At 44.0% G+C, this 24947-nt stretch overlaps 1 protein-coding gene across 2 annotated transcripts; it reads left to right on the top strand.

Annotated features, from left to right (window-relative positions):
* Positions 1-414: 414 nt before the first annotated feature.
* Positions 415-24164, top strand: RIC8A (RIC8 guanine nucleotide exchange factor A). Of its 2 annotated transcripts, none has more exons than XM_085855255.1 (12): positions 415-700; positions 4336-4383; positions 7506-7682; positions 8064-8143; positions 9636-9891; positions 12103-12197; positions 12287-12449; positions 12556-12651; positions 15539-15683; positions 16099-16246; positions 19651-19770; positions 22711-24164. In XM_085855255.1, the coding sequence occupies exons 1-12, from the start codon at positions 617-619 to the stop codon at positions 22808-22810; spliced, it is 1512 nt and encodes a 503-aa protein (XP_085711381.1). In that variant the 5' UTR covers positions 415-616; the 3' UTR covers positions 22811-24164. The 2 variants fall into 2 exon arrangements, with proteins under 2 accessions (XP_085711381.1, XP_085711379.1); XM_085855253.1 differs by having other exon boundaries at positions 419-700; positions 7989-8143.
* Positions 24165-24947: the final 783 nt, after the last annotated feature.

Below are 24947 nucleotides of genomic sequence, written 5' to 3'. Positions count from 1 at the left end.
AAAGGTTTTGTCTTCACCAGAAGAAGAAGAACAAGAACAAGAAGAGGAAGAAGAAGAAAAAAACAAACAAAAACAACAACTTCCGATATTTCGTCACGTGCCTTGATTAAGCCAATAGCGAGACCCGTCATCGTGTATTTACGAAATTACAATACCTTAAATGGAATAATCTTTAAATAGTAACGTGAACTCTGGGAAACTTGAAAGCAAATGTCCGAATATATTTAAAAGTTAATAATAGACGCTCTCAAAAGGCACCGTCAATGCGAGGATGTGTACAGGTGTTTAGTATTTAAGGAGATCAGGATCCTGTATATAAAACAGCCGTGTCCGAAAGGTTTTAGAAGAAGAAGAAGAAGAAGAAGAAGAAGAAGAAGAAGAAGAAGAAGAAGAAGAAGAAGAAGAAGAAGAAGAAGAAGAAGAAGAAGAAGAAGAAGAAGAAGAAGAAGAAGAAGAAGACCAACACCAACAAGACCCCGAGCTCTCTTCGAGCCACGTTCGCTACGCGAGACGCGGCTAATAAAATAACAACAACACCAACGCGCATCGTTTATTTATTTTTTTTGTGCACGACAGCGTCACGTGGTGCTCCTTGCTGACTGTCGTGTTTCGAGCAATGGCGTTGGGGGCGGTGCTCTTGGCCGTGCGTGAGGGACCGGAGGATGCGGTCGGCGCTGCTCTGCAGGATTTCTGCTCCAAAGTGCGGCCGCCATTGTTCTTTAATGTGTTCATTTGTTGGTATTTTTTGCTGCACTTGATGTGATGTGATGATGATGGGTTCTATCGGCGGTGACGATCGGTAATGTCGGCTGGTTTTTCTCTTTCTGTTCTCTCCTGGAGCCCAAGTCTTCTTGTGCTTCTATGGTGCTGGGATGATAAAAACCGAAACCTCAGGATGTAAAAACGTGCCGCCATGTATCATAATTAACGACCTCACGTGACGACATAATCGGATGTTTTCTTCAAAAAGCAATCGTCATTGGTCGTCCTGATTGAATGTTTTTTGTCGAAATGTGTGACCGGAAGTTGATGTTAACATCCCAACTTTCCCCTGAATCAGAATGTCGAGCTTGTCATAATCGTTTTAACCACTAATCACTGACTCTTCTCCCTTCCCCATCCTCGTCCACCTCTTCCCTTTTCCAACCACCACCCCACCACCTCTTCCCTTTTCCAACCACCACCCCACCACCTCTTCCCTTTTCCAACCACCACCCCACCACCTCTTCCCTTTTCCAACCACCACCCCACCACCTCTTCCCTTTTCCAACCACCACCCCACCACCTCTTCCCTTTTCCAACCACCACCCCACCACCTCTTCCCTTTTCCAACCACCACCCCACCACCTCTTCCCTTTTCCAACCACCACCCCACCCCCTCTTCCCTTTTCCAACCACCACCCCACCACCTCTTCCCTTTTCCAACCACCACCCCACCACCTCTTCCCTTTTCCAACCACCACCCCACCCCCTCTTCCCTTTTCCAACCACCACTCCACCCCCTCTTCCCTTTTCCAACCACCACTCCAACCCCTTCTTCCCTTTTCCATCCACGACCCCACCCCCTTTGTCCTTTGTCAACCATCACTCCACCGCCTCTTCCCTTTTCCAACCACCACTCCAACCCCTCTTCCCCTTTTCAACCACGATCCTACCCCTTCTTCCCTTTTCCATCCACGACCCCACCCCCTTTGCCCTTTGTCAACCATCACTCCACCGCCTCTTCCCTTTTCCAACCACCACCCCACCACCTCTTCCCTTTTCCAACCACCACCCCACCACCTCTTCCCTTTTCCAACCACCACCCCACCACCTCTTCCCTTTTCCAACCACCACCCCACCACCTCTTCCCTTATCCTACCACCACCCCACCACCTCTTCCCTTTTCCAACCACCACCCCACCACCTCTTCCCTTTTCCAACCACCACCCCACCACCTCTTCCCTTTTCCAACCACCACCCCACCACCTCTTCCCTTTTCCAACCACCACCCCACCACCTCTTCCCTTTTCCAACCACCACCCCACCACCTCTTCCCTTTTCCAACCACCACCCCACCACCTCTTCCCTTTTCCAACCACCACCCCACCACCTCTTCCCTTTTCCAACCACCACCCCACCACCTCTTCCCTTTTCCAACCACCACCCCACCACCTCTTCCCTTTTCCAACCACCACCCCACCACCTCTTCCCTTTTCCAACCACCACCCCACCACCTCCTCCCTTTTCCAACCCCCACCCCACCACCTCTTCCCTTTTCCAACCACCACCCCACCACCTCTTCCCTTTTCCAACCACCACCCCACCACCTCTTCCCTTTTCCAACCACCACCCCACCACCTCTTCCCTTTTCCAACCACCACCCCACCACCTCTTCCCTTTTCCAACCACCACCCCACCACCTCTTCCCTTTTCCAACCACCACCCCACCACCTCTTCCCTTTTCCAACCACCACCCCACCACCTCTTCCCTTTTCCAACCACCACCCCACCACCTCTTCCCTTTTCCAACCACCACCCCACCACCTCTTCCCTTTTCCAACCACCACCCCACCACCTCTTCCCTTTTCCAACCACCACCCCACCACCTCTTCCCTTTTCCAACCACCACCCCACCCCCTCTTCCCTTTTCCAACCACCACCCCACCACCTCTTCCCTTTTCCACCCACCACCCCACCACCTCTTCCCTTTTCCAACCACCACCCCACCCCCTCTTCCCTTTTCCAACCACCACTCTACCCCTCTTCCCTTTTCCAACCACCACTCCACCCCCTCTTCCCTTTTCCAACCACCACTCCACCCCCTCTTCCCTTTTCCAACCACCACTCCACCCCCTCTTCCCTTTTCCAACCACCACTCCACCCCTCTTCCCTTTTCCAACCACCACTCCAACCCCTTCTTCCCTTTTCCATCCACGACCCCACCCCCTTTGTCCTTTGTCAACCATCACTCCACCGCCTCTTCCCTTTTCCAACCACCACTCCAACCCCTCTTCCCCTTTTCAACCACGATCCTACCCCTTCTTCCCTTTTCCATCCACGACCCCACCCCCTTTGCCCTTTGTCAACCATCACTCCACCGCCTCTTCCCTTTTCCAACCACCACCCCACCACCTCTTCCCTTTTCCAACCACCACCCCACCACCTCTTCCCCTTTCCTACCACCACCCCACCCCCTCTCCCCTTTTCCAACCACCACTCTACCCCTCTTCCCTTTTCCAACCACCACTCCACCCCCTCTTCCCTTTTCCAACCACCACTCCACCCCTCTTCCCTTTTTCCAACCACCACTCCACCCCTCTTCCCTTTTCCAACCACCACTCCACCCTCTTCCTTTTTCCAACCACCCCACCCCTTCTTCCCTTTTCCAACCACCACCCCACCCCTTCTTCCCTTTTCCAACCACCACTCCACCCCCTCTTCCCTTTTCCAACCACCACTCCACCCCCTCTTCCCTTTTCCAACCACCACTCCACCCCCTCTTCCCTTTTCCAACCACCACTCCACCCCTTCTTCCCTTTTCCATCCACGACCCCACCCCCTTTGTCCTTTGTCAACCATCACTCCACCGCCTCTTCCCTTTTCCAACCACCACTCCAACCCCTCTTCCCCTTTTCAACCACGATCCTACCCCTTCTTCCCTTTTCCATCCACGACCCCACCCCCTTTGCCCTTTGTCAACCATCACTCCACCGCCTCTTCCCTTTTCCAACCACCACCCCACCCCCTCTTCCCTTTTCCAACCACCACTCTACCCCTCTTCCCTTTTCCAACCACCTCTCCACCCCCTCTTCCCTTTTCCAACCACCACTCCACCCTCTTCCCTTTTCCAACCACCACTCCACACTCTTCCCCTTTTCAACCACCACTCCACCCCCTCTTCCCTTTTCCAACCACCACCCCACCACCTCTTCCCTTTTCCAACCACCACCCCACCACCTCTTCCCTTTTCCAACTACCACCCCACCGCCTCTTCCCTTTTCCAACCACCACCCCACCCCCTCTTCCCTTTTCCAACCACCACTCTACCCCTCTTACCTTTTCCAACCACCACTCCACCCCCTCTTCCCTTTTCCAACCACCACTCCACCACCTCTTCCCTCTTCCAACCACCACTCCATCACATCTTCCCTTTTTCAACCACCACCCCACCTCCTCTTCTCTTCTCTCCCCCCCTGCCCCCGCTCCACCTGCTACTCCATGGAGCACAGCTACCTCACCCATTTTCCGCTGTTGTCCCTCCCCCCCCCCTTTCCACTTCTAATTCATCAATCACATATTTTGTTATCCAATTGGTTTTCTCTCTCCCTTTTCCAATTTCCTGCCCACCCTTAGCACGCAGAGACTTTCAAATTCGATCTTGAGGATGGAGAGGAAGGAAAGGTTCGTGCTGAGAACATTCATTTTGCCCATCATTTAACTCATGCTGTGACACGCACTTGTTTTTATTTCTCACAATCTCAAAAACAGAATGATGATGTGATATACGTGACCATGATACGTTTCTTTTTGTTTGGGGGGGGGGGGGTGGAGGGTCAAATGTTTCCAATCAAAAAATATTTTTGAGAAAAGCACGTGTTTAGCTCCGCCACTGAAGAAGGTGGTTATGTTTTCACCCCTCTCTGTCTGTCTGTCTGTTTGTTGTCTGTTTGTGTCCAGGATATCTCAAAAAATTGTGGGCAGATCTGGATGAAATTTTGTGGGCAGGTTGGGTGTGTGACAAGACCAAACTGATTTGATTTTGGTGAAGATCCGGCTCCGACTACGAGAATTTTCTCAGTGATTCTTCACCATTGAGAGAAAGGGCCAAAAATGATATATAGCAGGGTATCTCAAAAAGATGTGGACAGATTCGGACAAAACTTGGTGGACATGTTGGGTGTGTGACAAGGGAGAATTTGTTCAATTTTTGTGAAGATCCGAATCTGAGTCTTTTTAAATGATTCTTCACCACTGAGAGATGGGGCCAAAAACGATATCGTACTGTATAGCATGATATTTCAAAAATATATTTGGCACGATGTGTTCTCGTGGATCAGACATTACGTGGTGGTGGTATGCACTCTACCGAGTGCCCTTCTAGTTAACCTCCGCCATCTTCGAAGATGGATGGAGGTTAATGTTTTCACCCCTTTCTGTTTGTTTGTTTGTGAACAGTATTACGGAAAAACTCCTCGACGGATTTCAACGAAACTTGGTGAGGGGGGGGGCGGTTAGGTATGGTCCAAGAATCATGGCATTAAATTTTGGACTTTAAAAAATTTGGACATTAAATTGTTAGATTGTTAATTGTTAGAGAAAATTGTTAGAGAAAAAAAAATTTTTTTTTTGCATTTCTACATGTTTTAAGTGATTTCCAACCCCCCCCCAAAAAAATTGTCACCCCCCCCCCAAAAAAGGATTTTTTTTTTTTTGCATTTCTACATGTTTTAAGTGATGTCCAACCCCCTCCCCCAAAAAAAAAATAGAGAATTTTTTTTGCATTTCTACGTTTTAAGTGATTTCCAACCCCCCCCCCCAAAAAAAATTGTTAGAGAATTTTTTTTTTGCATTTCTACATGTTTTAAGTGATTTCCAACCCCCCCAAAAAATTTTAGAGAATTTTTTTTTTTGCATTTCTACATGTTTTAAGTGATTTCCAACCCCCCCCAAAAATTGTTAGAGAAATTATTTTTTTTGGCATTTCTACATGTTTTAAGTGATTTCCAACCCCTCCCTCCCCCCAACAAAAAAAAAATAGAGAATTTCTTTTTGCATTTCTACATGTTTTAAGTGATTTCCAAACCCCCCCCAAAAAGGATTTTTTTTTTTGCATTTCTACATGTTTTAAGTGATTTCCAACCCCCCCAAAAATTGTTACCCCCCTCCAAAAAAAAAATTGTTAGAGAAATATTTTTTTTTTCCATTTCTGCATGTTTTAAGTGATTTCCATCCCCCTCAAAAAATTTAGAGAAAAAAATTTTTTTTTTGTATTTCTACATATTTTAAGTGATTTCCAACCCCCCAAAAAAATTGTTAGACAATTCTTTTTTTTGCATTTCTACAATTTTAAGTGATTGCCACCCCCCCCCCCCCAAAAAAAGGATTTTTTTTTGCATTTCTACATGTTTTAAGTGATGTCCAACCCTCTCCCTCCAAAAAAAAATAGAGAATTTTTTTTGCATTTCTACGTTTTAAGTGATTTCCAACCCCCCCCCCCCCAAAAATTGTTAGAGAATTTTTTTTTTGCATTTCTACATGTTTTAAGTGATTTCCAAACCCCCCCCCCAAAAAAAAATTGTTAGAGAATTTTTTTTTTGCATTTCTACATGTTTTAAGTGATTTCCAACCCCTCCCCAAAAAAATTGTCACCCCCCCAAAAAGGATTTTTTTTTTGCATTTCTACATGTTTTAAGTGATGTCCAACCCCCTCCCCCAAAAAAAAAAATAGAGAATTTTTTTTGCATTTCTACGTTTTAAGTGATTTCCAACCCCCCCCAAAAAAAAATTGTTAGAGAATTGTTTTTTTTGCATTTGTACATGTTTTAAGTGATTTCCAACCCCCCCCTCAAAAAAAAAAATTTAGAGAATTTTTTTTTTTGCATTTCTACATGTTTTAAGTGATTTCCAACCCCCCCCAAAAATTGTTAGAGAAATTTTTTTTTTTGGCATTTCTACATGTTTTAAGTGATTTCCAACCCCTCCCTCCCCCCAACAAAAAAATAGAGAATTTTTTTTTGCATTTCTACATGTTTTAAGTGATTTCCAAACCCCCCCCAAAAAGGATTTTTTTTTTGCATTTCTACATGTTTTAAGTGATTTCCAACCCCCCAAAAATTGTTACCCCTCCAAAAAAAATTGTTAGAGAAAAAAACATTTTATTTTTTGCATTTCTACATGTTTTAAGTGATTTCCAACCCCCCCAAAAAATTTAGAGAAAAAAATTTTTTTTTTTTGCATTTCTACATGTTTTAAGTGATTTCCAACCCCCCCCAAAAAAAATTGTTAGACAATTCTTTTTTTTTGCATTTCTACATGTTTTAAGTGATTTCCAACCCCCCCCCAAAAAAAAGGATTTTTTTTTGCATTTCTACATCTTTTAAGTGATTTCCAACCCCCCAAAAAAAATTGGTAGAGATAAAATTTTTTGCAACTTTTTTTTCAACAAAATTTTGATTTTTTTTTTTTTTTTGCATTTCTACATGTTTTAAGTGATTTCCACACCCCCCCCCCCCCAAAAAAAAAAATGTTGGAGAAAAGAACTATAACTGTCAGCACTGTTGACATCATATTTAATGAATAAGATATAAGGTTCACTTGAGTGACCCAGCAGTATTGGCGGCGGAGGTTTTGCACTCTCCCGAGTGCTCCCCCTCCAGTTATTAAACTGTGGTCATAAACCTGGCTAATAGAATTGTGAGTGTGATCTAATTGTTGGATTCATACAACATCGTTTGAAACCACCCCCTCCCTCCAATATCCTCCCTGAATCACAACCCACCTCATCCCCACTCCACGACCACCAGCAACTGGTATCTGCCCTTTTGGACCATCTGTCAGCTCCACCACCATGCTCCCCCCTCGTGATTCCTTGTCTTTCCACTGCTCGCCTGCTCTCCCGTGATCCCCTCGTTGGAGACAAGCTGGGCAGCCTCGAAGCTCTGAAGATCCTGTCTCAGCATGCGGGCATTTTGGAACAGGAGGTAATGGGGTGACTTGCGTGAGACCCGGAATGAATGATGAAGTAAATAAATGTGGGAATTATTATATTATAATTCAATTCACCGACCCAGAAATTAATTTTGACATTTTCAGTGACGCTGCACGTGACTTTGCACAACTTGGTTTAACTTTACCGATTTAAAGTAAATTGTGAAGTCGTTCGCAGACCTGCGATTCAGTCCGCGGTTTGGGAATGAATAACATTTTTGAAAAGAAGCGATCGTAGGAATATTGAGAGTTCTGAATCTTGTTTGTTTGTTTGTTTGTTTTGTTTATCTCCATTATAGCCTCAAGAACCAGCAACATCGACAGAAGCTCTGAAATGTTTGTGTAATGTGGTTTTCAACTGTGGATCCACGCAGGTCAATGCGGTTGAGATGAAGATGGAGATTGGTTTACTGTCCCGTCTCGAATCATCATGCCATCTGTGTGACGATACCAGGTACTCTTTTTGTCAATACGGTTTTCTGTAAAAGTAAATGTATATGTCAACATGGCAGTGGCCATTTTGGACTCTGTCTCCATCACGTCATCTCTTCTATTAGTGGTGGCATTGTTTTGTATGGAGCCTGTGGCTGCTAATTGCATCATTGCTGGGAGTGCGGCTGTGCCACTGATGCAGCGCCCCATTTCCTGTAAGCTGGTACTCATTTCATCAGTCTCAGAAGGATGACAGGCTGAGTCAACCCACCTGGTGTTAGTTATTTAACAGAATGACGGGGGCTCAAACTCAAGACCCTAATATCTTGAGGCAACCACCTTAACTGTTCAGCCAACACCAGGCTTTATTGGTGTGAATCCATTCGATTATTTCTGCCATTACCCCCCCCCCCCCACTCCTCTCTCTTTGGTTGTGGACCCGCTGTTCAGAGAGGTTCTGTGATTGAAGGGTCGTGACCTCGATGATGGACAGTTTCCAGCTGATTATCCTGATGGCTGTTGGATCAGGCAGTCAGGAAGTGAAAGGGATTATTTAGCCTTTATCTCCTCTCCTTTCTCACCCCCAAAAAAACCTTATTTCCTTCATCTTTTTACTTGTGGGATTGCAGGTCGACGTGTATGGTGAAAGTTCTGTTTGCTTGCAATCATCTTCATCGACCATGCACTGCTTCCACTTTGTTTCGTCATTTTTACTCTTCCGTCATATTGTTTCACATGTGGCCAAGCCTCTGCTTGTGCTCTGGTGCTTCACCTGTGCTCAGTGCCATCTAAGAAGACTGTAGTGCAGGGTTGTAGTGCTGTGATTTTTTTTTAAAAATTCTTCTTCTTCCAATGTTAACATCATTAACCTGCACTTTTGAAGCGAAAAGCTGGATTAAGCAATTGGTTATCTGTCCGCAAACCTGATGCTCATGATCTCGGAACAACTTCATTTCGATTGAATGTTATATTGTGAACACGAATCGGAAAATGAACCAGTTCTTTTGCTCTGAATTCGTCTCGATCGTGTGTACGCAGAGAGGACTGTGTTGGGTAAGGTGTTCTATGAACTGTAGTTGTGGAAATGATGGCGATCCCTGCTGTGTTAATAGTCACTATGGGTGTTTCCCAAAAATATCTAGGACACTATGGGATTTGTGGATTTGCCCTCAGCCCTGATCTGACATGGGACATAACCAGTGTACTTTATTTCTACCCTTCCTTTCTCACCCCCCCCCCCTTCACTTTTGCCTTATCACGCAGGTAAGTTGCTGAACCATTCTCTTGTTGCACCCCTTTCTGCCTTCCCATTTTGCACCATTTTCTGGTATCAATTTATTTTATAAACTTAAAAAAAAAAAAAATCCTCATCATTTGTTTTATTAACGACCTTTGGTACATATGAAGCTCCACATTTCTGTAAACGAATTTATTTTCTTATTTTTTTTAATTTTTTTTAATCGTTCTCTTTAATTTCCTATTGTGATTGTTTTTTTTTTTTCTGTTCACTCTAGCTTTTATCGCCTCCGTCTGCTGTTCCTTCTCACGGCTTTGAGCATTCCTTGTCGGCGTTCGGCTGCCAGTTCACGAGCCATCCCAATCCTTTTGCTCTCACTTTCTCGCTCATTGAGAGAGCCGGGAGAGCCGGTGGGGCTCAACTCTGAGTCGCAGCTTGCAATCCTCTCCCGCCTTCCGGCCGAGATGGTGATGGAAATGTTGAAGGTTTTGTTCAACATTACTTTTGATATTCTTCGTGGAGATGTGGATGAGGTAAAGAGGTTGATCGATTAAAAAATAAATCCTTCTCTTTTCTCTTTTCTCTTTTCTCTTTTCTCTTTTCTCTTTTCTCTCTTCTCTCTTCTCTCTTCTCTCTTCTCTCTTCTCTCTTCTCTCTTCTCTCTTCTCTCTTCTCTTCTCTCTCTCTCTCTCTCTCTCTCTCTCTCTCTCTTCTCTCTTCTCTCTTCTCTCTTCTCTCTTCTCTCTTCTCTCTTCTCTCTTCTCTCTTCTCTCTTCTCTCTTCTCTCTTCTCTCTTCTCTCTTCTCTCTTCTCTCTTCTCTTCTCTCTTCTCTCTTCTCTCTTCTCTCTTCTCTCTTCTCTCTTCTCTCTTCTCTCTTCTCTCTTCTCTCTTCTCTCTTCTCTCTTCTCTCTTCTCTCTTCTCTCTTCTCTCTTCTCTCTTCTCTCTTCTCTCTTTTCTCTTCTCTGTCATATGTTTGACAATCCTTTATGCTCTGGTATTTCTAAGCACGCTACTCAAATCAAATAAGACTAGAGCGACATCGATGGTACGTCGTCGCAAATCGCCACGCTTCCCACCTAAAGCAAAGTTGAACATTACACAAAGTTCCACCAGGAATGAAATTATGAGTTGAAAATTTTTTTTCCCCAGTTTCGACCCCTGTGACCTTAATTCTTCATGTCCTGCAGTCAAATACAGTACAATAAATCGATCCTTATTTCATGTGTCCTCCAATGTTGATTGTATATACAAAGTTTTGTGTTAAAATGTACCCGTAATTGCATTTTTTTAAAAATTATTATCATTATTATTATCTTATGGATACATAGTCTTGGCTCGCGGAAGAGCTAGTGCACTGAATGGATCAGGACATGGCAGGATGCAAAAGGAGAGAGAAGAGGGAAGAAGGAAGAAGAGCATCAACAGCAGAGTTTAAGGCCAAGATGGAAAGAGAAGGCAACTCCAAGGAAGGAAAATTTGGAAGGATGAGGGATTGGGGTGAGTTGGGGGAAGGGATTAACGAGGGGAGATCATTGTTTTGGATTGGGGACTATCTGAGATGCTGGTGAACAGCTGTCTTGAAGACCTGAAGGAAAGAATGAGATTGAAGAGAATGTGGAGGTTGGTTCCACAAGCAAGGGGGGAGGGGGTGGAAAGAGGAACGAAGGAGTGGAGGTGAGCATTGATCCTGGATTTAGGAGTTTCACCAGAAGGGGGTTGATGGTGGACCATGTGTGCCCTGCAGAAACCTGGAGTGGACAAATGTTGCTTGCCCAAGAAAGATCCTGGCTGATACTGAGACCCAGGAGTTTGAATGACTGAACTTCCTCAAGACGATTGTTAAAGTATGTCGGATGGTTTTCCAAGCGATCCTTTTGAAGAGAGCTAGTGAGATTTGACAAGATTGAAAGATGTATTCCAAGTATTTGACTATCTTGTGATTTTTGTCAAGGGATGAATCGAAGGAAGAGGCTTGCAGCCTGTCTGAAGGATGAGGGATGTCACGACAGAGGGTGGAGTCTTCAACAAATAACTAAAGGGCATTTTCCAGAGAGTCAGGGATATCATTGATGAAAATCAGAAATAGGACTGGGCCCAAAACATTGCCAAGGCGGCACTCCAGCCTTGGCAGGGAGAGAATAAGAAGGGATTACATTGAGAGCTACTCATTGGTGATGAGAGTTGAGGAAGTCAGTTCGCCATGAGTGGAGCTTATCTTTGATGTCATGGGCAGACAGTTTGGAGAGCAAGACAGGATGGATGCCAGACAATCAAAAGCATGAGATGTGTCCAGAGAGACGGCCCTGATCTTATGTCTGACATTGAGGGCTTCCATCCATTGTTGGGTGAGTAGAAGTACCATGTCCAAGGTGGAGTGACTAGGTCTGAATCCAAAAAATGATGCTGTTCTTGCATCTTCATGTCATGGGTTTATCCTTGCTACCAAGTTTGGTGAATTTGTCCAACCCTTAAGGAGGAGATAGCATGACAGATAGACAGACAGACAGACGGACGGACGGGTTACAATATCCCTCCACTTTTTTTCTTTTCTTCAAAAATCATGGGAATGGGAAGTGAATGGGTCACCTCTTGATGCCAATGCTTCCATGTCATTTTTTGCAGGCCTTGATTATCACTTTTGCTTGGGATTTGAAAAAGCATGGCAGTTGTGGAGAAGAATGTATGAGGGGTAGTGGGTGGGGGTGTTATTCAGGAAACCCTGACGTGTGTCTGCATCTGCAGGAAGGCATGGAACAGTGCAGCCAGCTGGTTTCACTTTTACGGACATGCTTGCTAACCAAAGCTGATAATGAGGAGCGGACAGATGAAATGCATGGGTGAGAAAGGCTGCTACTGTGCTCTCCAAAAGTTTGCCTGCTTAGATGAAGAGAGCCAGGACTAAGCACAGTGGATTTGTGCTTTGCAGTCATGCTGTGAATCTTTTGACAAACCTGCCACCTGCCAGTCTGGCTGGTTTGGCTCCACCAGCTCCCACACCGCCATCAACATCTCCATTGTTTGAATACAACGGGCGTGATATGGATGTTTTTGAGGTCCTCTTGGCTTTTATGGAGATTCGGCTGGATAGGGTAAGACCGTTCCCGCCTTCAATGTTTCTGTTATGCCACGAACCCCTCCCTTCCCCCACCGTCCTTTCCTTCATGCATCTCATCTTGCATCTCACGTTTATTTCAGGGTGAGAAGCTGAGAGAAGGTTTGACGCCCGTGTTGGCAGTTCTAACTGAGGCGTCTCGTGCCCATAAGGATATTCGACGACCTCTCCGTGCCAGGGTAAGCTCAATGGTTCTCCTTCGTGCAAGCTTCTTACTGTCCTGGCCACACTGCCACTTTAGTGGTCTAGTTTTTGTCCTGTTGGGATAAATACATTTGTAATGGGTGGTGTTAGTTTGGGGAAGCCTGGTGTTGGCTTAGTGGTTAGGGTGGTGGCTTGGGATCCCAGGGTCCTGAGTTCAAGCCCCGTTGGCTGCTGAATTAACACCAGGGGGTTGACTCAGCCTGTCATCCTTCCGAGGTCGTCGAAATGAGTACCAGTGTACTGGTCCCGGTGTATGCCCCAGTTAGAATAGGTGTACCATATCCCTGTGTGTCGTAAGAGGCGACCAGGGTTGGCGTCAGGAAGGGCATCCGGCCATAAAACATTGCCTCAAGAAAAAGCCCAACCCCTGCACAGCAGGGAAAAATGGCTGTAAAAACGGTGTTAGTTTGGGGGTTTATATGCGTTGCTACAGTGCATTTGGCTGGTGCAGTGCTGGCTTTGTTTTGGTTTTTTTTGTCGCGTGAGCACGGGTTGACATCGTCTACAAAATGGTGAGAAAGCTAAGCTAAGCCATGCCATGGAGGCAGATGCAGGGAAACATTGCCCCTCGGTGGATGCCTACTTACCTGATCAGGTAACCGATTGATTGACTCCAAGTGAGTAGATGTGTTCATGTCTGGTAATTGAGTGTTTTTGTTTTTTTTAGCTCAGTTTTTGCAAAGGGAAAAACTTTACAACTCAGTTGTATCGTCTCCAGTTTACTTCCCCCTCATTTCCCCATCATATACATGTCTGGCTGGTTTGAGACATTCTCTTCTCTGACTTTTAATGTTTGAGACATCTTGAGGTTTTATAACTGTTTTACTCTAACTTATTTTCCAGCATTACTGTAATGAAAGAAAGGCAAAGTATATGAATGAAATGAACTCTCCAAGAGTAAACATGTTCATATGAAAAGAAGCAAGAGTGTGAACGAACCGAGTTTGGTTGAACATTGTTTTACACATCCAGGCTACGATTTCCGAGGAGTATTTTTCTTCTTTAAAGCTCAATTTTTGTGACCGTGCAAGCTGAGTTTGCAAAGTTTGCTTATGTCATATGCATATGCATATATATATATATATATATATATATATATATATATATATATATATATATATATATATATATATATATATATATATATATATATATATATATACACGCACATCAGCGGACACTCCCACGCTCCAGGTGGGACTGCCCTTCTCAATCCACCATCGGTGGGCAATGTGCTGCGGCACAGTCTTGGAAATGCACTTTATAATTTTAGTCATTTTTGAAAGATTTTTACGGATCACAACATATTGTTACGTTTGAGGGGGGGGTATGCATTCAAAGGGTAATTAGGATGTTTAATTAGGTATGCCATGCTGTTCGAGTTTACCAGGATCTCGATGTAATAAGTAGCAATTCAGTGGTGATAAGTTGTCCAGTAAATGTTCATTTCTTCAAGGGGGGAAATGATAATTGTCACGTAATTAGATAGGGACATGGGATAGGGTAAGTGTGTCTGCGTAAACCCCTTTTGGTATTCTCTGGAGGCTGGCCGTGACGTCACAGGACAGTGCAGCGGATGGCTCCGCCCCGTGATCACGATTGGCAGAAGGCGACGGCGGTGGGCCAATAAACAGCTCAATTGGAAGTGACGAGGACAGGAGGATAAAAAGGTTCTGTTCGGGGTCGAAAAGGAAGAGGAAGAAGATCGGGACAAAAACGATCGTGTTTTTTTGGTGTGGAGGCTGTTGCGCGGAGAGCGTCCTTGTTGTTGTGCTGATTCGATCGTGTTCTTCATCGTGTCTTGGAGCCTTGCTGAGCCTCGTGCCTCACCTTGGTTGGCTCTGGGGTTCTGCTGACTCGGAGTACGGGATCGAACGGCGGGCGGACCTGCCTCCCTCTCCTGCTCGCAACTTGGCGCCAGAACTAGTTCCCTGGCGGCTGTGAGCGGACTTGGGCCAAGACCAGGAGGTCGACAGCACCACGGTTTCTCCTGCCCCCCTGACGAGAGCAAGGCCAGCTCATCCGACGCCGATCCAGGGACAGTTGCGTCCACACCACGGTCCAGCCTGACCACCAGAAATAGCTACGTTGTGTGTGTGTGTGTGTGTGCGTGTGCGTGTGCGTGTGCGTGTGCGTGTGCGTGTGCGTGCGTGCGTGCGCGCGCGCGCGCGCTTGGCGCCTTAGAGGGTTTGAGATCTGTATATTCATTGGAATTGTCTGTTTTTCCCCACGCCCGATCCCACACCATCCCGTCGAATCGCCCCGGATCCCTTTTCTTGCCGAGTCTTGTTATTTCTGGTTAATAGTAAAAACGAATAAACATCATCAACTCAGTGAAAAGTGACTCGTGCCACCTTCCTCGTCCCGTTTGCAGTAGAGCGATTAGAACCGCCATGTTTGGGTTATAAATAAATAAACCGCCTCCATCGTTTCGGCTCATTCTACGTTGGCGGGACTGTTCAAGTCCCGTGGACGTCACAATATTATCATCCTCCTTATCACAAGATAAAGGAAGATGGTTTGTACTACTGGCTTCCACCACTATCTGTGGTTTCAGGATGTGTTGGATATTGAAAATCGGTTGAGTTATATTGGCCTCATACTGGTTACCTTTTGCCTCCAGGCTGGCGGCAGCACTGCCTGACCCCACATTCCAATATACACTTTATATTGGCCTTTGGTAGCCTTAAAACTATGTCAAGGCAAACTTGTGGTAGCTGAAACCTTGCCCAGGTTCTGAAGTACCGACACCCAAAATTTGAGGCCTTTCGGTGCTATGGTTTGTCCGTCAAAGAGTAACTAACAAACAAACACTTGAAATGACTTACAAGATCTGTAATTTAATTGATTTTAATATCTCAGGTCCTCCCTCCGTTGCGTGATGTGCGGACCCGTCCGGAGGTGGGACAGACCGTAAGAAATAAACTTGTTCGATTGATGACCCACATGGACTCCCACGTGAAGCGGTGTGCTGCTGAATTTCTCTTTGCTCTCTGCAGGGATAATGGTAAGGTGGGTTGAAGGTAACATAACTTTAACTTGTGTATCATATGAAGAAAAAAAAATACAAATTCAAATTTGTTGTCATCTGTTAAATCTCGTTAAATGTCCAGCAATTGCGGGAGAAATTTGTGCTGGATCTGGATCCTGTGTCGTGCCTGATGTGATTCCCAATACAAAGTGAATGAGAATTTAATAATTTAATAATGACGACAGCACATAATGATATCCTGCACGTTAGTGAATTGTTTTAATAGGTTGTGGCACACAGGATAGCCAGCTATATCTGATTGTTGGTATCCTTGCTTTACTGCACCATTGTAGTTTGACATTGTTGTTGATATGTAAATGAATGTTCAATGTACTTGATCAATGCAAGGTTGTTTGGACAGAGTATGTCTTGTGGTTATCTTTGTGACCAGTGTCCCGGTTTGTGAAGTACACTGGTTATGGTAACGCAGCTGGCTTATTGGCTGCTCGGGGCCTCCTGGCCGGAGGAAAGGGAGATGGACAGGATGACAGCACAGATGAGGATTCGGACACTGAAGAGTATTTGGAGGCCCGGGACAGGTGATACAGTATTATGTGTGTGTGCTTCCTAATTCTTTTCTTTTTTTCCTCCTTTCTTGATTTGCTATTTTTGACCTTCACCTGTGTGCATGCGTCTCTTAATCTCACTTGCCACTCGGGCCTTTTATTTATTTTAATCCAGCAACTGATCCTCCACTTACTCTTGTTCTGTCACTTGCCTGTTTTATTAGTGCACCAGGAACGTAGTTCCGGTGAGCTTATGGGATGGCATGTCGTCCGTCTGTCCATAAACACTTGAAACTTCTCTGATACTACACATCCATTTTCGATGAAACTTGACCACAACCTTCATCACTTGTGATGTACTAAAGTTTGTTCATGCCATTTAAAAAAAATCCATGTCTAAGGAGGTTTGTGGGGGGGATTGCCCCCCAAAATCGGTATTTGCTTCCTTCTCCAAAACCACACACACTATTTTGATGAATCTTGACCACAACCTTCATCAACCATGATGTACCTAAGTTTGTTCACTCAATTACGAAAAAAAAGTCGGGGTCTAAGGTGGTTTATGGGGGGGGGGGCTGCCCTCCAAAATACAGGGTGGCCATAAAGTCTGGAAATGTAGGCGAATATACATTATAAATGGTTTATTGACATAACATTACAACACATGATATTGTTATGGATTCAGCGGTGGCGGGATTCGCACCCGAGTCTTGACCCCAGAGTTAAGGTCAGTTAACAGCACCGCCGTCTCCGGGGTTATAACGCCGGCTGGTTCGGCACAATTCTCGGGTTACGCGCCTCAGATCACGATACCAAAATACACCTGTGCCTTGCCAGCTGGGGGAATAGACCCCGGTTACAGACTGGTTTTATCAGAGACCAAGTAAATTCTTCCAGTCTGTAACCATTTTGGTTTTATATATGAATCGAGCGAATTGTTTCTCAGCATGGCACGAATAATTCAACGCGGCAAATCTCGTATAACTCAGCCAGATTTATTGGGGACACATCGGGGAACACAACACAACACAAGCAAAGCATTCACGACAATGTTATAATTAATCGATAACCTGTTCTTAACTAGGGAGCTACGGGTTTCGAAGGGAACCCAAGTGAGATAAATCTTAGACAACATGCAGACAAGACACAGAGTACTTGGTGATGCTTCATGGACGAGAGGAAAAGTGTCAAAGGCACGAATGCAGCTCGTGACAAGCCGATGTCAACGGATTCAAGCACCCGGCTCGAACACGCCACGTGGCAAAATGGCGCTCGTCCTCCTTTTGTCGCACCACCCACACACGCAGCCTCAGCGCGTTCAACCCCCGTAAGGTCGACGGCACAAGACTAAAGATCTATGGTATGCTCCAGCTGGCTTTCCACAGGGTCCAGTATACAAGTCCGGGCCTGGCCTGTTCACCAGGTTAGGCCAAATCGGTGTGTTGGGCTCTGCAGGCGGATCAATGGGACCACAAGACATGTCGGGCCGTGCCGTGAGTAGGGACAGTCAGAGGCTCCGTCACTGGGCTCCGGATGAACCCGTCGAGGACCTCCTCATGAACGTCGATCACCAACTCCCACTAGTCGTTTCTCCTGCCTCTTTCACGAAGCAGATCACAGACAGACACAACCGTCCCTGACACAGCAGATCACGACTCCCACTACTCGTTTCTTCCTTGCCTTCCTGGGGCTCGCTCTTCTCACGAAAGCCGATCCCAGACTCTACTCTAGCAGCCTCTTATCCAGCAGAAGGCAGACTCTCACAGTCGTTTTTCATCCAACAGAAGGCAGACTCGACAAAGCAGGCAGTCCCTCTTACTGCCGATCGCTCGTATCATGGCTCAGGCAGTTCCTCTTAATGCCGATCCGGCGCTCTCAGTCCCACCTTCGCCTTTTCGGCGCTCGCTTCTCTAGGCCACACCCTCTCAGCCGACTGCTCCTCCCGGAGCACTGGGCGGAGACTCTTTCGGAGAGGGGGACGAAGAAGAAGAACCTCTCGGTACACCACCACTGCACGAACAATCAACAGCCTCGTACACATCCCGACACACATGTAACGTCCAATTACCGAACAACCTGGCTAAACATGCATTTAATGGGGGATCTGGGCTAATCCTATATTTAATAACACACTAAGGGCCATTTCCGCAACAATATGTTCAATGACATTACATGACATGTTCAATGTGTTGTCCCTCCATGAGAAATGCACAGTTCAATGCGCTGTGTAAAATAGCAATGAACGCGGTGCATTAATGGAGCATTTCCATCAATCCCTGCATGTGCATCCGTGATGCGTTGCCTCAGATGATTCGGGTCTCTGATTTTCACTGAATAAACCTGCGCCTTCAAAATACTCCAGAAGAAGGAATCAAGGGGGTTCAGATCTGGCGAGCGTGCAGCTCACTGCACAGGGACACGTCGTCCAATCCAGTTCGGGAAATTATCATCCAACCATTCCCTCACCACTCTGGCGTAATGGGGTGCTGCGCCATCCTGTTGGAACCACTCCGGGTGACCTTCCCCTAGCCCGTCAAGTGCGGGCATTAATTGGTCAAGTAACATCTCGGTCAGATACGTCTCGCCAGTTACGTTATCTTCAAAGAAAAACAGTCCCAAGACGTGCTCGCCACAGGCCACACCACACCACACATCACCTTCACCGCTCCTTGTTGTTTAGAAGGGGAGATCCAGTGCGGATTGCCTTGTGACCAGAACCGCATGTTTTGCTTTTTCACCTCCCTATTCACATAAAAATTAGCTTCGTCGCTGAACAGCACACGGTCTTCGGTAAAGCAGGCGTTATTGTCCAGGCGATCCGAGAACCATGCACACATTTCCACACGATGGTCAGGATCTTCCTCGAATAACTTTTGAAGAACTTGCATCTTGTACGGGTGAAAGTTATGCGCCTTGAGAATCTTTTGGACAGTACTGCGAGGTACCCCCAGTTCCATAGATGTCCGGCGAGTTTACTTCTTCGGGCTGGCTATGACCTTCGCTATGACAGTTTCCTTCACCTTGTCGGATACGGATGGTCGGCCAGAACAGAGTTTGTCCAATACACTGTCTGTATCCTTGAATTTTTGAACCAGCTTCCCCACTGTACTATGGAAGACAGCAGCTCTTCTGGAATGACGCGTTTAAATGCTCTGCTATCAGTCGATATGACCAGCCCGCGCATCCACTCAGCAGTATCATCTCAATGCGTTCGTCTTTCGTCAATGACATCTTCAAACTGTAACAGAATGACATAATATTATCTGTTTCCAGACTTTATAGCCACCCTGTGTAGGTATTTGCTGTAACATTGGTTCATTGGTGCATTTTACTGATTCCATTCCACGGTAACTTCCTCCGCAGTATTATTCTACCAGGTGAGTGCTCAGGGGTATTGCCCCTATTTTTTTTATTATTCCCCTCTGGTATTTCTGCAGGATTAATCCAGTAACAGGAAGAGTTGAAGAGTTGACCTCTGACCCCTTTGCTGGTTTGACTGAGGAACAGAAGGAGGAGGAGGCCAGCAAGCTGGCAGATATGATTGATAAACTATCTCGGTAAGTTGACTTCTCCTTCTTGCTGTTGGTTGCTTATTTTGTTGGGATATTTGTCTTCTTCGTTCATGCTTGTCATGTTTAATGGTGATATTCGAAGGAAGCGGGCTTCAGCTGTATTTTGTGCATTGTGTTTGGCCTTTTGAACCTGAATCTAGCTTCATCCAATCACTTATACTCTCGATTGAACAATGAACCACGGCACGTTTCTTCTGACCGATTCCCATTTGAATATGTAATTGGACATTAAGATGATGTATGAGTGGAACCAGTAATTCTCGCCGTTTACTTATTTCGACCTGTCTCCATTTATGAACCCATGTCATCATTAGATTATCTTGCTTTCTGACGCTACCAATTTGGACTGCCTCTGTGTTTTGCCTTTAATTGCTGAATCGTCGCCGACTTTCGTTACCTCTTTATTCGTGAAATTTGGGCTTTCATTTAACACCTTTTAAATTCTTCATTCCTATGTGAATTATTATGCCATTCTTTATTTAGACCCTGGTACATGGAGGTTCATGGTGTAGCTATTGCTTAAAAATAAAATTAATGCTTTCTCATCCTGGAGATCGGTTGCGTTCACAAGTCGTCATTTTGTCCTTTTTATTTTATTCCATAACCTGGAAACAATGGAGCTTACCTTGGAGGTTTGGGGTGGAGGGCAACGCTGCTGTGCTTAAGGCAGGGAGTAGACTACAGCAGAGTGTGTTGTGTGTGATGTTGGAAATGGATGTAGACCAGAGTGTAGAAGCAGAAAATAACGTGTTGGATATCTGTCGATACACTCGTAACACATCTGCTTACATCGACTTCAGACATTTAATAACTAAATAATATACAGTACTACAAAATAACTAGGTTTAATCTCTGAGAGTATCTTTCACCTCCTCGGAGCCAAAACCCTAACTAATGTATACTAGTGGGGTATGCTTGCATATTGTGTAAGTATGTTGTAAGTTTGTAAGTGACCCATTGTCTTGGGTCACTCACATGCATTCTTTTCATTTATTTATATTTTAATTTACAGATGCTTTCTGACACCACTAAAAATCATAAAACCGTCAGAAAGCATCTGTAAATGAAAAAATAAATAAATGAAAAAAATGCAGATGAGCGACCTGAGACAATGGGGAAGCATGGTAATTTTGCACACCGATGGACATCGAAGCCGATACACCAGGAAAAATCACAAAACCGTGTCGTCTTCGATGTCCATCGGTGTGCAAAATTACCATGCTTCCCCATTGTCTCGGGCCACTCACCTGCATTTTTTTCATTTATATTTTCATTTACGGATGCTCTTATGATTCTGTGATTTAAAAAAAAAATTGTTTTTTTAATTTTTTTCCCGGTGTTCCAGCTTTGATGTCCGTCGGCACACAAAATTTCAGCTTTTCTTTTCTATTTCTAAGGTCAAAGTAATTTTTTTTTTTTTTTTTTAAGTCACTGAAGTTGGAAATCTTTAATATCAGTGAGTCAGTCAGTGAATCAGTGGTTAGAAAGAGCTTTATTTTAGATTTTTATATGCATATACAGTCATGCGCCACTTAACGACGGGGTTACGTTCTGAGAAACGCGTCGTTAAGCGATGTCGTCGTTGTGCGAACATCATTTTTTTTTTTTCGTTTTCGAACATCGTACTTACACAAAACTACACACTTAGGCTATATAGTGTAGCCTATTGCTCCTCGGATACAAACCTGTACAGCATGTTACTGTACTGAATACTGTCGGCAATTGTAACACGCATCCAAGAGAGACGGATGACAAGTTAGTTTTACCTTTGTGCTGTTAATGACGGCCACCGGTGTTGTTAGCAGCAGCTTACAATCTCCTCTCACATCGATTATAGAAAGGTGAATAAATAGCGTTTGGATTTTATAAATACGTAATCATTGCATCGATGTTATAATTTATAAATGAAGAAACGAGCTCCTGTCAATTGAGATATATATTTTCGGAACAGTGCGATTATTTTAACAACATGAAAAGCTTCACCAAAAAGAAATTTGTGTTTTAATTTCGACTGTAACAACGATTTATTCGCGGAATTCTTCAATTCAAAGGTAATTTACTTGCAAGAAGGTAAACGTGGAAACATTGGTTCAGTTTGAAAGCCGATTTCCTTGAATCCCGATTTAGCACGATCCTGTTTTTTTGGCGATGACATTTTATGGACCTCAACGATCGCATTATAACAGGGCCACACTGTCGTTTATTATCATTATGAAGTATTATGTACTGTACAGCGTACATAATTGTACATGCTATTTTTATACGACTGGCAGCGCTACATCGACATCACTCGGCGATAGGAATTTTTCAGCTACATTTTTTTTTCATTTTTTTTTTTCCCAAAGCTGGCAGATCCGTCGTATATGCGATCCGTTGTTGCCCGGAACGTCGTTAAGCGGCGCATGACTGTACATATACGTAAAGGTCTGTCTTGGCCTGAGGAAGCCGGCTGTGAAGCTCGTGAAATGTCGCCGAGACTGGATCTGCTCTTGCTTATTGCTCAAATTAGTGGAGTAGATGTAGTTTTACTTGTGGTTGGAAGCACCTTCTTCTTCTTTAAAAATGTATTATCCCAACTGCGACAGTCTTATACTATCATATATATATATATATATATATATATATATATATATATATATATATATATATATATATATATATATATATATATATATATATATATATATATATATATATATATATATTTAAACCAGACCCACAGCCTTCCATGAATGCCCTGCATTGCATTTAAGATACCTTTATAACGTTTTGTTTTATTGTTCTGTAATTGTTTTTCAGCAAATTGTGTGTATTTTAGCTTGTACTAAGCAAAAAAAAAAAAACCTTGTTCATGCAAAATCGGTTATTTGCCTAAAACAAGCATTTTTCACACATGAGCTTCTTTTTTCCTTTTTTTCATTTCAGGCAGAGGATCTTCCAACCCATGTCTGTGGGCTCAGATGGGAAGTTGCAGCCTTTACGAAGAGAGGACTATGATGATGAAGTAGATGAGGGAGAGGAGTGAGAGGTGTTGGAATAATTAGTACCGAATTGTTTTGGGAGTTGAGAATGAGAATGCAGGGTGAGACACGAGACGAAGATGGACCAAACAACTTTCTCTTTTTTTTTTGTCTTGTTTTTTAAATATCATCCTTAAATGTATGAAAAGTACTTGCAACACAATGTTTAAAGCAACCCGTACAAACTGCATCCATGTATTTTACTGCTCATTGATCTTGGCACTAATTGTTTGAATGTTTTGATTGTGACTCCAAATTGACCATGTTAATGACTTTTGTTCCAAAAGAGCTCCTCCAGTGCACGTTTTGTTTAGCAGGGTCTCGAGAGCAAATTAAGTTTTCAAAGGTTTGTTGCAGATCTGCCGACTAGTACACAAAATTTATTATCACATCATACCTCTACACAAACGGTGTATTGTATACAGCACTTTGATAATATACAATCGTACATCAACCTGTGAAAATTGTACAGGTTGTACAGCAGATAAAACTAGAAGGGTACGCGGTAGAACGCGTACCCCCACCAGGCTCAACAGTTTACGGCCCACTAAGTCAGATCTGCATTCGGACCTGAACCAAAATCTAATTGGCTTGTTCTTGTCACCCAACCAACTGTGCATTGTTATAACCCATCCAAAACTTTTTGACATATCATTTTTGGCCCCATCTTTCATTGGTGAAGAATCAATTTTTTAAAATTTAATTATCTGATCTGGATCTTCATCAAAATCAAATCCATTCATTCTTGTCAAACACACCCAACCTGTCCACAAAGTTTTATTTATTTAGTTTTTTTTTTTTTTTTGCCTGAATCTGTCCACGTTTTGAGATCCTGCTCACAAACATACAAGCAGGGGTGAATACATAACCTCCCACCACCAAAGGTGGTGGAGGTTATAAGTTTTGCTTTTCTTTGTGGTTGTTCTGGCCCCTTTCCACCCAAATATGGCTTTTATCAGAACCAAATTCGCTTCTTGTCATTGGCCTTGTTGGGCATGCTTCGCTAATTGCAGACGGAGCAAGAACATTTTGAAAACTTCCGTCTGCAAAAGGATTGTGACGTTTTTGTTAACAGTCAATTCTTTGAGGCATCGTAAATACCGTGAATGTTTTTCAAAAACTCTGCGCAAGGTGTCCGATATGATGGTTGTGATTACATGGTCAACTGTATTAATTCGTGCGATTAAAAACTTTCTTTTTGTAATGTTTTCATGAAATGTATTTGAACAGAAAAAGAAGAGGGGGTGGGGGTGGGTGTAAGTAGGTCTGTTATCATGATGTTATAATGATATTTGTGAAGATTACCTGCGAATGCAGTTTTTGTGAATTGTGCAATGTGTAATAAAGTAACTTTATTCATTTTGTTAGCCTGTTGTCAAAAAGCCAAACCAATGTAAAGTTTTTCTTTCTTCATTGATTTTAAATTCAAAGCAGACTCTGAGAAATGAATAATCTGGTCCACCGATATGAATGAATATTTCTAACGAGGATTGTGCATTGAAAGAAAGTCGTTTGGTGCATGTCTTGTAATGTCCCCAAATAAGATGGAGATTGCTTTTCCAATTCCACCACACTTCAGTGGTGATGTTTATCCACCTCCCTTGGAGCTATTCATTCATTTCAATTTCAACCACCCCTGCTGATGGCACCATGCACCACCGGACTATATTGTTTGTGGCTTGATGTTGCAATGCAGCATGGTGTGGTGTTTCAAAATCACGGCTTTGGTATTCTTAATTCTCACGATGATGTAACATTTTGTTGGAAATCATAAATTTACTTTTTCGACTATCTCTGTTGGTAATTACGACAGAATTTGACTGTCCCCACTTTATGGAGGTACCGATGGTGGATGAAGGTTATGTTTTCATCCCTGTTTATTCTGTGAGCACATCTCAAGAAGGTAATGGATGAAACTTGGGTAGGTGGGTATGTGACAATTGATTAGATTTTGACGAAGATCCGGATCCAATTTTTTTTTTTATTATTTTAGCAAGTGAATCTTCATAAGCGATGTATAGCATATTTGAAAAAAGTTGTGGATGAGTTGGTTTTTCGACAAGAACAAACCGATTCGATTGATACAAAACGTAAACTGTTCAGTCTGGCAGAGGTACATCTTCTTCCAAATGCCCTTCTCGT

This window comes from Eptatretus burgeri, chromosome 14 (genome assembly GCF_056783735.1).
Source record: "Eptatretus burgeri isolate ZD-2024b chromosome 14, Ebu_testis_v1, whole genome shotgun sequence".
Classification (NCBI taxonomy): Eukaryota; Metazoa; Chordata; class Myxini; order Myxiniformes; family Myxinidae; genus Eptatretus; species Eptatretus burgeri.
The sequence above is the reverse complement of the archived record's forward strand: the minus strand, read 5'-3'. Positions and strand labels throughout refer to the sequence as shown.